Raw genomic sequence first — 11736 nt, 5'->3', positions numbered from 1 at the left:
AAAAAAAAAAAAAAAAAAAAAAAAAAAAAAAAAAAAAAAAAAAAAAAAACTATATGCATGTATTACTTTTATTTTAAATATTAATTGTATTGAAAATAATAATTGTGGAAACATTTTATACCAAGAAATCTAATTATTATGAGTATTTTCTTACCATTGTCCCCATTTATTCTTATTTCATATTCTTTGTAGAGTTTTGTATGTTTTTGATAATTTCCTCCATGTACTGTTGCTCTGATGGCATCTCCCCCTCCAAACTTTTATGGCGATTAAATATCCCAAGCCCAATATCTGTCCAGTTTTCCTGTAAATGTTTAATAATCTTGAGAGTATCATATTTTGACAGTAGAACATCCCCAGTAAACTCTTCTTTTTTCTCATTCAGGATCTAAAGAGTGAAAGAAGAGGGAGAGTAGCATATTATCTATCCACTAATGATTTTATCAAGGTCTACCTAATGCTTATTCCCCAGTGACTTCCAACTATTTTGGAGTTGCGTATCCCATTATTATTATGCTCCAAAGAGGTGGTATATGACATATATCTTATTTTTTAAGTTAAAATGAATTTAAACTAATTTTGATACTCTGTGAGATAACCCATAGTTTACCAGGATGAAAATCATTATATTAAATTCTGTGTGGTTAAAAAACAACAACAAAAAAAGTAGAGATAGGCAATTAAGTCCTATAAAGCTAAGCATGTTTAATTACTACTGGCAGGCCGGGCGCGGTGGCTCAAGCCTGTAATCCCAGCACTTTGGGAGGCCGAGACAGGCGGATCACGAGGTCAGGAGATCGAGACCATCCTGGCGAACCCAGTGAAACCCCGTCTCTACTAAAAAAATACAAAAAAACTAGCCAGGCGAGGTGGCAGGCACCTGTAGTCCCAGCTACTAGGGAGGCTGAGGCAGGAGAATGGCGTAAACCCAGGAGGTGGAGCTTGCAGTGAGCTGAGATCTGGCCACTGCACTCCAGTCTGGGTGACAGAGCGAGACTCCATTTCAAAAAAAAAATTACTATTGGCTTTCGTAAGGTTGTAATATATCTGTTTACATGATCCCCACTAGACTGGGAAGGTTCCTAGAATATACAGGTTGTGTTTTATTCACATTTTGTTTATCTGTCTAAACCCAAGTCCAAGTGCTGAACATGACATATCAATAAATATTTGTGGAAAAATAAGGTACAATTTATATATATAATTTGGCCTTATTTGTGCTCAAATAATAGAAACATTACCTAGCCTTCAATAAGAGTAATTAGCATGGGGAGACAGTGTAGAAGAGCAATTAGGAGTAAGAACTTTGAAGCTGGAGAGATCTGGACTCAAATTCCAACTCCGCCACTTACCTTTTATAGATAACTTAGGTAAGTTACTTAACATCCTAGGCTTCAATTTCCACATCTGGGTCATGAAGATTATAAGACTTGCATCATAGGGCAGCCATGAAGAATAAGTAAGATAATATATGGAAAACACATTTTCAGCCTAAGTGCTTAATAAATGAAAGCTATTACTATTCCTAAATTGAAGAAATATGACTTTTTTGTATTTTTTCTATATATGTTAAAACTGCCAGATAAAACTAAAAAAAAAAAAAGTCACTAAACTAGACATGTTGTATATAGATCAGGAAATATCTTCAATTCTGAGAATATACTGTTCAAGTCATTCCTAAAGAAAAGAAAATGGTTTGTTGGGATCTTATGCAATTTCATTAGGGAATGATTTCGATATTCACTTTGGAAGTAGTTCAATGTCACATACATTTTCCTTTGTCAGACTACTATAACATGATAGTAATTTGATCAATGAAATCTATTTTCCAAGCTCCGACCCCTTAAAGATTATGTTATTAATGTATAAACAAAATGTGGTATATAAATACAATGGGATATTATTCAACCTCGGAAAGAAAGAAAATTCTGACACTTGCTGCAAAATGGATGAACATTATGCTGAGGGAAATAAGCCAGTCACAAAAATAAAATACTGTATGATTACACTTATATGAGATACCTAGAGTCATCAAATTCATAAACAGAAAGTAGAACGAGATTGCCCAGAGGGTAGGGGGAGGCAGAAATGGGGACTTACAGTATAATGGGTACAGAATGTCAGTTTGGGGAAAAGAAAAAGTCCTGGAAATGAATGGTGGTGATGGTTGTACAACAATATAAATATATTTAGGGCAACTGAACTGTATGCTTAAAAATGATTAAAATGGTAAATTTTGTATTATATATATTTTACCGTAATTAAAAAAAGATGTTATTAATTTTAAAAGTCCAATTTGTCCTTAAAACAAAAGCCTGATATAGGACAGGCACAAACATTACTTATGTCTGACAAATAATAACATTGAACTACCCTCACTTGTAGGGAGCCAAAGGCCCGTGGGACGTGACCAATTCAGCATTCCACTTGAGGCTATATGATCAAACAGCAAACTGTTTATCACGAATACACGATGTGAGCAAACTCACACTGCGCCTGCCACCAAAAGGTTTGCAGAGGGACATCACTCCCTGGCACCGGGCTCTTTGAAGTTATCTATTGAGAAGTCTAGCACCTATTGTTCAAAGGGTGCAGTCTTGCAAGCCTGCTGTGAACCAAACAGCAATTGCCCAACAATCACTCCCCCTTTCTCCCATCTCTTTTGCCTAATAAATACAGAGGGCTGTGTAAAGCTCAGGGCCCTTGTCCACTACAGGCAAGGTGCCCCCCGGCCCCTTCTTCCAAATATACTCTTTTGTCTCTTGTCTTTTATTCCCACGTTCGCCCCCCTTTGTTCAGTCCTCCTATGTCTGTGCGGGTTACATAGTGGCATCCGAACACAGGACTTCAAGGACATGAACCAAGAAGATCTGCTGGAACAGAGGAACTGAAATTGACAAGGCGAATGGGGAGGCTGGGATGAGTCTACCCACAGCGGAGATAAGGTCAGTGCCCTGAAGAGGTACTGGGAGCAGTGCTTTAAAGAAGTACTGGGAATGGGAAGTTTTCTGAATCAGGATAACACGGAGCAGAATTTATCCGTTGGAGAAAATCATTATGTGCAGTTGCTTAAAGTTTTATTGAAATGAACTCGTCCTCAGGTTAGTTCTCAGACATTGACTAAGCTGCTGCAGAAGGTTATTACACATAACACATGGTTTCCGCAGGCAGTCTTGATGTGGAAAATTGGGACAGAGCAGGAGAAGGATTAAAACAGGCTCATTAAAAAGGTCTTAAAGTTGATTCTTCAGTTTTCTCCACGTGGAGTTTAGCTCGTACTATACTTCTGCCATTATCTCCTCATTATTCTGCAGGACAGCAGGCTGAATCTAAAAATCTGAAAGAATCTGTTGTCCCACCCACAGTTCCAATTGAAAATAAAAAAACAGGAGAGGGAGGATAAAAATTGGCCTATACCGCCTCCTCCAGTTGCAGAAACATCTGAAACACCTCCTTTGATAGCAGAAATAGAAACCCCAATACAAAGAATTTTATGCTCTGCTGCCATAGCTGGAGAGCCCTTAGGACTTTGCACTTTTCCTATTTCCGTAAGGGCTGATCCAAATAATCCACAGCAGGTTATTCATGAACACACTCCCCTAGAGTTTAAGTTGTTAAAGGAATTAAAAGCAAGTGTGGTAAATAATAGCGTACAGAGCCCATTCACCTTAAGATTGCTAGAATCTGTGTTTGGTGCTATGCGTCTTTTACCCTTTGATGTGAAACACTTGGTGCGAACTTGCTTGTCGGCTAGCGCATATCTGACATGGAATTTAAATTGGCAAGAAACGTGTGCAGACCAGGCTAGACAGAACCGTGCTGCTAGAAATGGCGACGTTACAGAGGATATGCTGTTAGGTAATGGTCCTTATTCAGACCTGGAATGTCAAATGGCACTCCAAGATGCTGCTTATCAGCAGTGTGCACAAGCTGCTAAATGTGCCTGGGCCACAATTCCTGAAGAGGGAGTCCCAGTACAATCATTTTTACATATCATGCAAGGGTCATTGGAACCCTATGTGCAATTTCTTGCAAGATTACAAGAGGCAGTGAAGCGTCAGATTCCTAATACCGTGGCTGCAGAAATGCTAACCTTAGCTCCAGCTTTTGAGAATGCAAACGCGAACTGTAAATGTGCAATGGCACCAGTGAGGTGTACAAAAAACTTGGGAAATTTTCTCAGAGCTTGTCAGGATGCAGGAACTGAGCTTCACTGCTGTGCAATGTTAGTGCAAGCAATGGCTAATTTAGCAGTTGACAAATCTAAAAGAAGCCAAGGGTCAAACCCTAAAATGGGAAAATGTTATAATTGTGGAAAAACTGGACATTTTAAAAAGGAATGCCGCCATATCTCAGGTCAGAAAGGACCTTACAATGCAGTGCCCCACCCAACAGAAAAAAACGCCAGGACTGTGTGCTCGCTGTAACAAAGGAAATCACTGGGCCAATCAGTGCCGCTCAAAATTTCATCAGAATGGCACCCTCCAGCTGGGAAACAAGAGGAGGGCCTGGCCCCGGGCCCCACAAACAATGGGGGCATTCCCAGGCCAGACCTCAACTCCATTTGAAGGATGGGTTCCTGGAGGCACGTTGATTCCCTCACCAAAGGAACACCAGGAAGTGCAGGATTAGAGCTACCCGCCAGGAAAAGAATCACATTAGTCAGGGGAGGCAAACCTATCAAAGTTCCCACTGGTATTTGGAGACTTTTACAAACAGGATACACAGGACTAATTTTAGGCAAAAGTCGTCTTAATTTGCGAGGCATCACTGTAGTCCTAGGAGTGATTGACTCTGATTATGAAGGAGAAATTCAAGTAGTTCTAATGTCACAAGATCTTTGGGTTTTTGAACTGGGAGATCTTTGCTCAATTACGCTTATTCGCTGCAAATTATACCCTTCTCCACGAAAGGAGAAAAGAGAAAATAAAGTGTTTGGGAGCACAACTACATGAGAAATCTATCACAACCAATAGCCTCTAAATAGACCCACCTGTGGGTACAAATTAAAGGAAAGAAATGTTATGGGCCTATGGATACGGGAGCTGATGCATCAGTAACATCTAAAGACAATGGCCCCCATCCCGGCCCTTGCAATTAACTTCTACATCCTTAGTGGGAAAGGAACAGCTCAAAGTGTTCAACAGAGCCCTGAGATTTTACCTTGTCTTGGTCCAGATGAACAGTCATGTACTTTTCAGCCTTATGTTGCAAATATAGCTATCAATTTATGGGGTCGAAACTTAGTTACACATTGGCATATGAGACTTACAAATGAAAACTTTGATAACCCAGGATTTAAAATGCTGAAGAACATGGGATATCAGAATGGAAAAGGTTTAGGAAAATTTCTTCAAGGAAATCCTAACCCAATATCAGTAACTGGAAAAACAGAAAAGGGCTAGGATGTCAGGATTTCTGACGGGGGTCATTGATATTTCTCCGCTGCCCACTGCCTTACCATTAGAATGACTCGGTGACAAACCTGTATGGGTGGATCAATGGCCCCTATCTCAGGAGAAGCTGACGCAACTTCAGCAGCTAGTAAAAGAACAATGGGACACCGGACACACAGAGGAGTCAGCCCTTGGAATTCTCCAGTGTTTGTTATTCCAAAAAAGTCCAGAAGAGGGTGACTGCTACATGATTTAAGAACTGTTAATGCAAAAATTAAACCAATGGGTGCCTTACAAAAAGGTTTACCATCTCCAGAGGCTGTTCCAAAAGACTGGCCTCTTGTAGTAATAGATCTTAAGGATTGTTTCTTTACTATACCCTTACACGAGAAGGATAAGCTCTATCTGTGTGTCATACATAATACTATTTAATTCAAATGGTGGTAGAACCTTGTTTATACAAATCAATTATCAATGGAAAGTTTTACCCCAAGGCATGATTAACTACGTTCTATACATGTCAGCATTTTGCGTAGGACAAGCATTAAAAGGAGCCTCGAATATGTTTCCTACTGCTTTATCTATCATTTACATTTTATATGGATGAATAATATCTTAATATTATTTTTTTTTTTTTGAGACAGGGAGTCGATGGGCTCTGTGACACAGGCTGAGTGCAGTGGCCGGATACTCAGCTCACAGTGGCAAAGCGCCGCCTTCCCGAGGGTTTATGCCATACTCCTGCCTTCAGACCTCCTGAGTTATCTGGGATTACATGGCGCCGCCACTCGCCCGGCATAGTATTTTATGTATTTTGAAGTAGAGATGGGGTTTCAGATCGTGTATATAAAGACCAGGATAGGGATGCGATCTATCCTCGACGATCATCTGTTGATATCCACCAGTCTCGGGCCTCCCAGGAAGTGCTAGGGAATTAGGCTGAGCCACCACGCCCGGCCATTTTATGATTGATAGAATTCTTTTTTTGGGGACCGCTCCATATAGATCCAAATCCTACATCAGTTATTCAGAGGAACAAAGCAGGCTTTGACTAAATAGAATCTCAAAATAGCCCCAGAAAAGGTACAACTTCCCCATACCAACACTTAGGAACTGTTGTTACGGAGAGAAGTGTACGGCCTCAGAAAGTAGTTCTCCGTAAAGACAGGTTACAGACTTTAAATAATTTTCAACAATTATTAGGAGATATTAATTGGCTACGCCTGATGTTAGGTATTGCTACCTATCGACTCACACATCTTTACCAAACCCTGCAAGGAGATTCTTCTTTAAATTCCCTGCGGCAATTAACTAAAGAGGCAGAAGCCAAATTATGAATTATGGCTTGTAGAGCAAATGTTACTGCAGAGACATGCCACATGGCTACAACCGCAAAAACCTTTGCTTTTGTTTATTCTTTCTACCCGCCACATAGACAAGTCTGCAACAGTAACAGAATGGCTCTTTCTACCTCATCAAACAGTCAAAACCTTGCAAATTTACCTTTTTTTAACTACACAAATTGTGACTATGGGCAGGCATAGGTCAAAAATGCTTATGGGATATGATCCTGACAAAATTATTGTTCCTTTAGACTCCCAGCAACAAGCCGCAGCTTGGGAAATGTCGACTGCCTGGCAAACTGCTTTTGCAGGCTTCGTGGGTGCTATAGATAACCACTGTCAGGCCTCTGAGCCCAAGCTAAGCCATCATATCCCGTGACATGCACGTATACATCCAGATGGCCTGAAGCAACTGAAGATCCACAAAAGAAGTGACAATAGCCTTAGCTGATGACATCCCACCATTGTGATTTGTTTCTGCCCCACCCTAACTGATCAATGTACTTCGTAATCTTCTCCACCCTTAAGAAGTTTCTTTGTAATTCTCCCCACCCTTGAGAATGTACTTTGTGAGATCCACCCCCTGCCAGCAAAACATTGCTCCTAACTCCACCGCCTATCCCAAAACCCGTAAGAACTAAATGATAATCCCATCACCTTTTGCTGACTCTCTTTCCGCACTCAGCCCGACTGAACCCAGGTGAAATAAATAGCCTTATTGCTCACATAAAGCCTGTTTGGTGGTCGCTTCACATGGACGCACGTGACAACCACTATCCCTCAGACAAAATTTTAGTTTTATAAAATCCATTCTTTAATTCTTCCTGTGATTTCTCACCACAAACCTATTCCAGGTGGACAAATTTATTTTACTGGTGGCCCTTCCAAAGGTTGTGCTGCTATCTATGGACCAAAACATACTCAAATAATGATGACCTTTGGGGTTTCAGCTCAACGCTCAGACTTAATTGTAGTCATTCAGGTTTTGGAGCTCACAGCTTCAGATCCTATCAATGTTGTCTGTGATTCAGCTTATGCTGTAAATGTAGCCAGTCGCAAAGAAAATGCTACAATAAAAAGTACACTAGACCCAGAACTGCTGAATTTATTTGTAAGACTTCAACAAGTTATTCACTCTCGTGCAGCTCCTTTTCATATTTCTCATATTCGCTCTCACACACAACTTTCTGGGCCACTACCTCCAGGTAATGAAAAGCAGACAAATTGATTGGTTCTGTGTTTCAGCAAGCTTGAGTGTCTCATGTGCTGCTGCACCAAAATACTTCTGCCCTTACTTGCATGGTCCATTTATCTCGCAGCCAAGCTAGGGCTATAATACAAACCTGTCCTACTTGCCAGCATGTCTCCCTGGAGAAGGCTGTAACCCACGAGGTTTGGCTCCAAATGAAATTTGGTAAATGGATGTTACACACATAGCAACCTTTGGTAAGCTTAGCTATGTTCATGTGACTATAGACACTTATTCTCATATGCCACATGCTACATGCCAAACACGTGAGACAGCTGGTCATGTACAATGACACTGTCTGTCATCAATTGCTCATACGGGGATACCTAACAATTAAAAACTGACAGTGGACCCGCTTACACTAGTATGCCTTTCAAAATTTCTTACAGCTTTGGGCTATAACCCACAAAACAGGACTTCCTTATAATCCTAGAGGACAAGGCATTATAGAGTGGTCACATCAAACATTACAATGCATGTTGAAAAGACAAAAAGCGGGTATAGGAGGCCAACTACCACCTCAATGAAAACTACATTTAGCTTTATTTACTTTAAATTTTTTGACTCCTGGTACAAATGATAAGACTCCAGCAGAAAGACATTGGCAAGTGTTAGAGGAAAAGAGGAAAATTTATCCGAAAATGTTATGGAAATCCACAGAAGAAGGAAAATGGAAAGGTCCGGTGGATTTACTGATGTAGGGATGAGGGTATGCTTGTGTTTTTACAGGAGATGGACAAACTGTGTGGGTGCCCTCAAGGTGCGTGCAATCATGGAACGGGAGACTGGAGGAACCCAGGGTGGCCAACCATGGGCCTGGTCCCTCCGGTATGAGCCATGAGCCAGCTGAGCCTAAGTGCAAAGACGGAGAGAAGGCTGACCACAGTCATGATGACATCAATCCTCATAACCTGGGGACAACTCAAGAAAACCATGCAGGCAGCTGAGAAACTACTGGAGCCTCAGGGACAGGCAAAAACCCCTGATTCCATATTCTTGGCCATGTTAGCCATAATGTCCTGTGCAGTATGTTTTCCCTGTGCAGAGGCAAAAACATACTGGGCATATGTTCCCAATCCCCCAGCAGTACAACCTATACTTTGGAGTGACACTCCTCCTGAGATTTGTCACGATCAGGGAGAGTGGGCTCCAGGACCCCTAAATCCCCTGACGTAGAACAGTTAGACTCTCAGAATAATGTCATTAATTATACCCTCCACTGGAAGGACTTCCTTTGTGTATCACTACAAAGACGTCACTCAGCCATAGCTGTCTTACAATTCAAGCTCAAACATGGTTGAGTCACTGTGGAAAAATTATGTACTTATTAAGTCTTGGTTCTATTAATGTGACTGGTGTGCTAACCAACCGTTCCCGGCCCAGTTGCCCTAATTGTGCTGATTATACAGAATAGATTCCATTCAATAGTTCCTACCCGCTTCTGTGGACCCAATGTCTTGGTCCACTGGTAAGTGGAGACATTGTGGACTGGGGACCTAATGGTCAATTAGATGGAAAAGATGAAAATCAGAAATCATGGCACAAACTTCGCTGGCATTGACAGCAAGCTTTTAATGCTTCTTCTTTATACAACACCGAGATCCAATCCCAGTCTGCCGCCCAGATTGCTTGGCATGGAGCAGGCTTTAGCCCACTTCTTCCTCTGGCCTTATCTAGGGAGGAAAGGACCAATTCAAGAGATGATATAGAAGGCAGCGTTCCCATTTATGCATGGCAACATCTGGGTTGGAATATTATCCAGTAATAGCAATAGTAAGCAACACAGTCCCTTTTTTTGGCAGCTAGGAAGGACCAGCTCCAGGTACACAATACCCAATTGACCTGCAAATCTTGCCAGTGATATCACTGCATTAATCCTAGCACATTGCAAACACATAAGTCTCTCTACTTCCATAGGTTTTAGGTCGCATCCCTGGGCTATGATTCCTGTTAATCTGTCTGAGCCTGGGGCTGCCACACCTGCTTTGCATTTTGTGAAACTTCTAATTCAGCTTATTCATCTTGTCTGTAGAGCCTTAAGCATGATACTTTTTGCTACTGTTTCCTTGGTCACACTCATAACTTCTATTGTGATGTCCTCTGTAGCTTTGCATAATTCTATTCAAACAGCTCAGTACCTGGAGAACTGGATGCACACAGCCAACCAAGCATGGCTACTTCAGAATAAAATTAACACTGAGTTACAAACTGAAGTGGCAGTGTTAAAAATCCACAGTCCTATGGTTAGGGGAATAAGTACAAAGCTTGCAGTTGCAGCAGCAAATGCGTTGTCATTTTAATTACACTCATATTTGTGTAACCAACTTAGAATATAACCAAAGCGAGTATCCATGGAACCTTGTGAAAGCCGATTTGCCTGGAGCTTTCACATCCAACATCACCTATAATACTGGTGAATTACAAAACAAAATTCTTGATTTAAATAGGCAAATTCAAGAATTTCGTCCTTCTTTTGAAGACTGGACTGAATTCCAGCAAGGCCTGAAGAGCCTCAACCCTTGGACCTATCTAAAGCACCACCTTAACATCTTATATGTAGTTCTTAGAATAATGTTGTTTTGTCTCTGTCTTCTGTTCATAGTCTGTAAAATCAGATGGACCGCCAATTGGAAAATGAGAGCTGCCCAGCCTGGCTCTACATTCTTTCAATTAATACATAAACAGAAAGGGGGATATGTAGGGAGCCAAAGACCTGTGGGACGTGACCAACTCAGCATTCCACTTGAGGCTATATGATCAAACAGCAAACTTTATCATGAATACACGATGTGAGCAAACTCACACTGCGCCTGCCACCAAAAGGTTTGCTGAGGGACATCACTCCCTGGCACCAGGCTCCTTGAAGTTATCTACTGAGAAATCTAGCACCTATTGTTCAAAGGATGCAGTCTTGCAAGCCTGCTGTGAACCAAATGGCCGACTGACAATCACCCGAAAATCACTCCCTCTTTCTCGCTATCTCTTTTGCCTAATAAATATGGAGGGCTGTGTAAAGCTCAGGGCCCTTGTCCACTAGAGGCAAGGTGGCCCGTGACCCCTTCTTCTAAATATACTCTTTTGTCTCTTGTCTTTGATTCCCGTATTTGCCCCCCTTTGCTCAGTCCCCCTAGGTCCATGCAGGTTACACTCACTGCCACCCAAGTAGATTTTCCTAATTTATTTCCTTTTTTTTTTTTTCAGTGAGTGTCTGTTTTATAGATGAAGACATACGTTGGGAGAAACAAAGCTTTATAATGTAATACACAGTAGAGCTGTCATTTTAAGCTACACATGAAAGCAAAAGTTACTAATTCTTACCCTGCATAAGCAAATATATATTCAAAGAAGAAAAAAGTATAAAGCTGATATCTACCAAACTTTTTGTGTTCAACATAGAATTTTTTTTTTTTTTTTTTTTTACTTTAAATTCGGGGATACATGTGCAGAACGTGCAGGTTTGTTACACAGGTATACGTGTGCCATGGTGGTTTGCTGCACCTATCAACTCATCATCTAGGTTTTAAGTCAAGCATGCATTAGCTATTTGTCCTACTGCCCTCCCTCTCCTTGCCCCTGCACCCTCCAACAGGCCCCAGTGTGTGGTTTTCCCCCTCCCTGTGTCCATGTGTTCTCATTGTTCAACTCCCACTTATGAGTGAGAACATGCGGTGTTTGGTTTTCTGTTCCTGTGTTAGTTTGCTAAGGATGATGGTTTCCAGCTTCATCCATGTCCCTGCAAAGGACATGA

General features: G+C 41.2%; 1 protein-coding gene across 1 annotated transcript in view; it reads right to left on the bottom strand.

Annotated features, from left to right (window-relative positions):
• The window catches only part of AXDND1 (axonemal dynein light chain domain containing 1), a 197469-nt gene that overhangs the window by 118695 nt on the left and 67038 nt on the right, over window positions 1-11736 (bottom strand). The window contains 2 exon segments of the mRNA XM_017888828.1: window positions 155-199; window positions 202-388. Of these exon segments, the coding sequence (XP_017744317.1) occupies window positions 155-199; window positions 202-388 (232 nt within the window).

Source organism: Rhinopithecus bieti, unplaced genomic scaffold (assembly GCF_001698545.2).
Source record: "Rhinopithecus bieti isolate Rb0 unplaced genomic scaffold, ASM169854v2 scaffold_15676, whole genome shotgun sequence".
In the NCBI taxonomy this organism is placed as follows: Eukaryota; Metazoa; Chordata; class Mammalia; order Primates; family Cercopithecidae; genus Rhinopithecus; species Rhinopithecus bieti.
The sequence above is the reverse complement of the archived record's forward strand: the minus strand, read 5'-3'. Positions and strand labels throughout refer to the sequence as shown.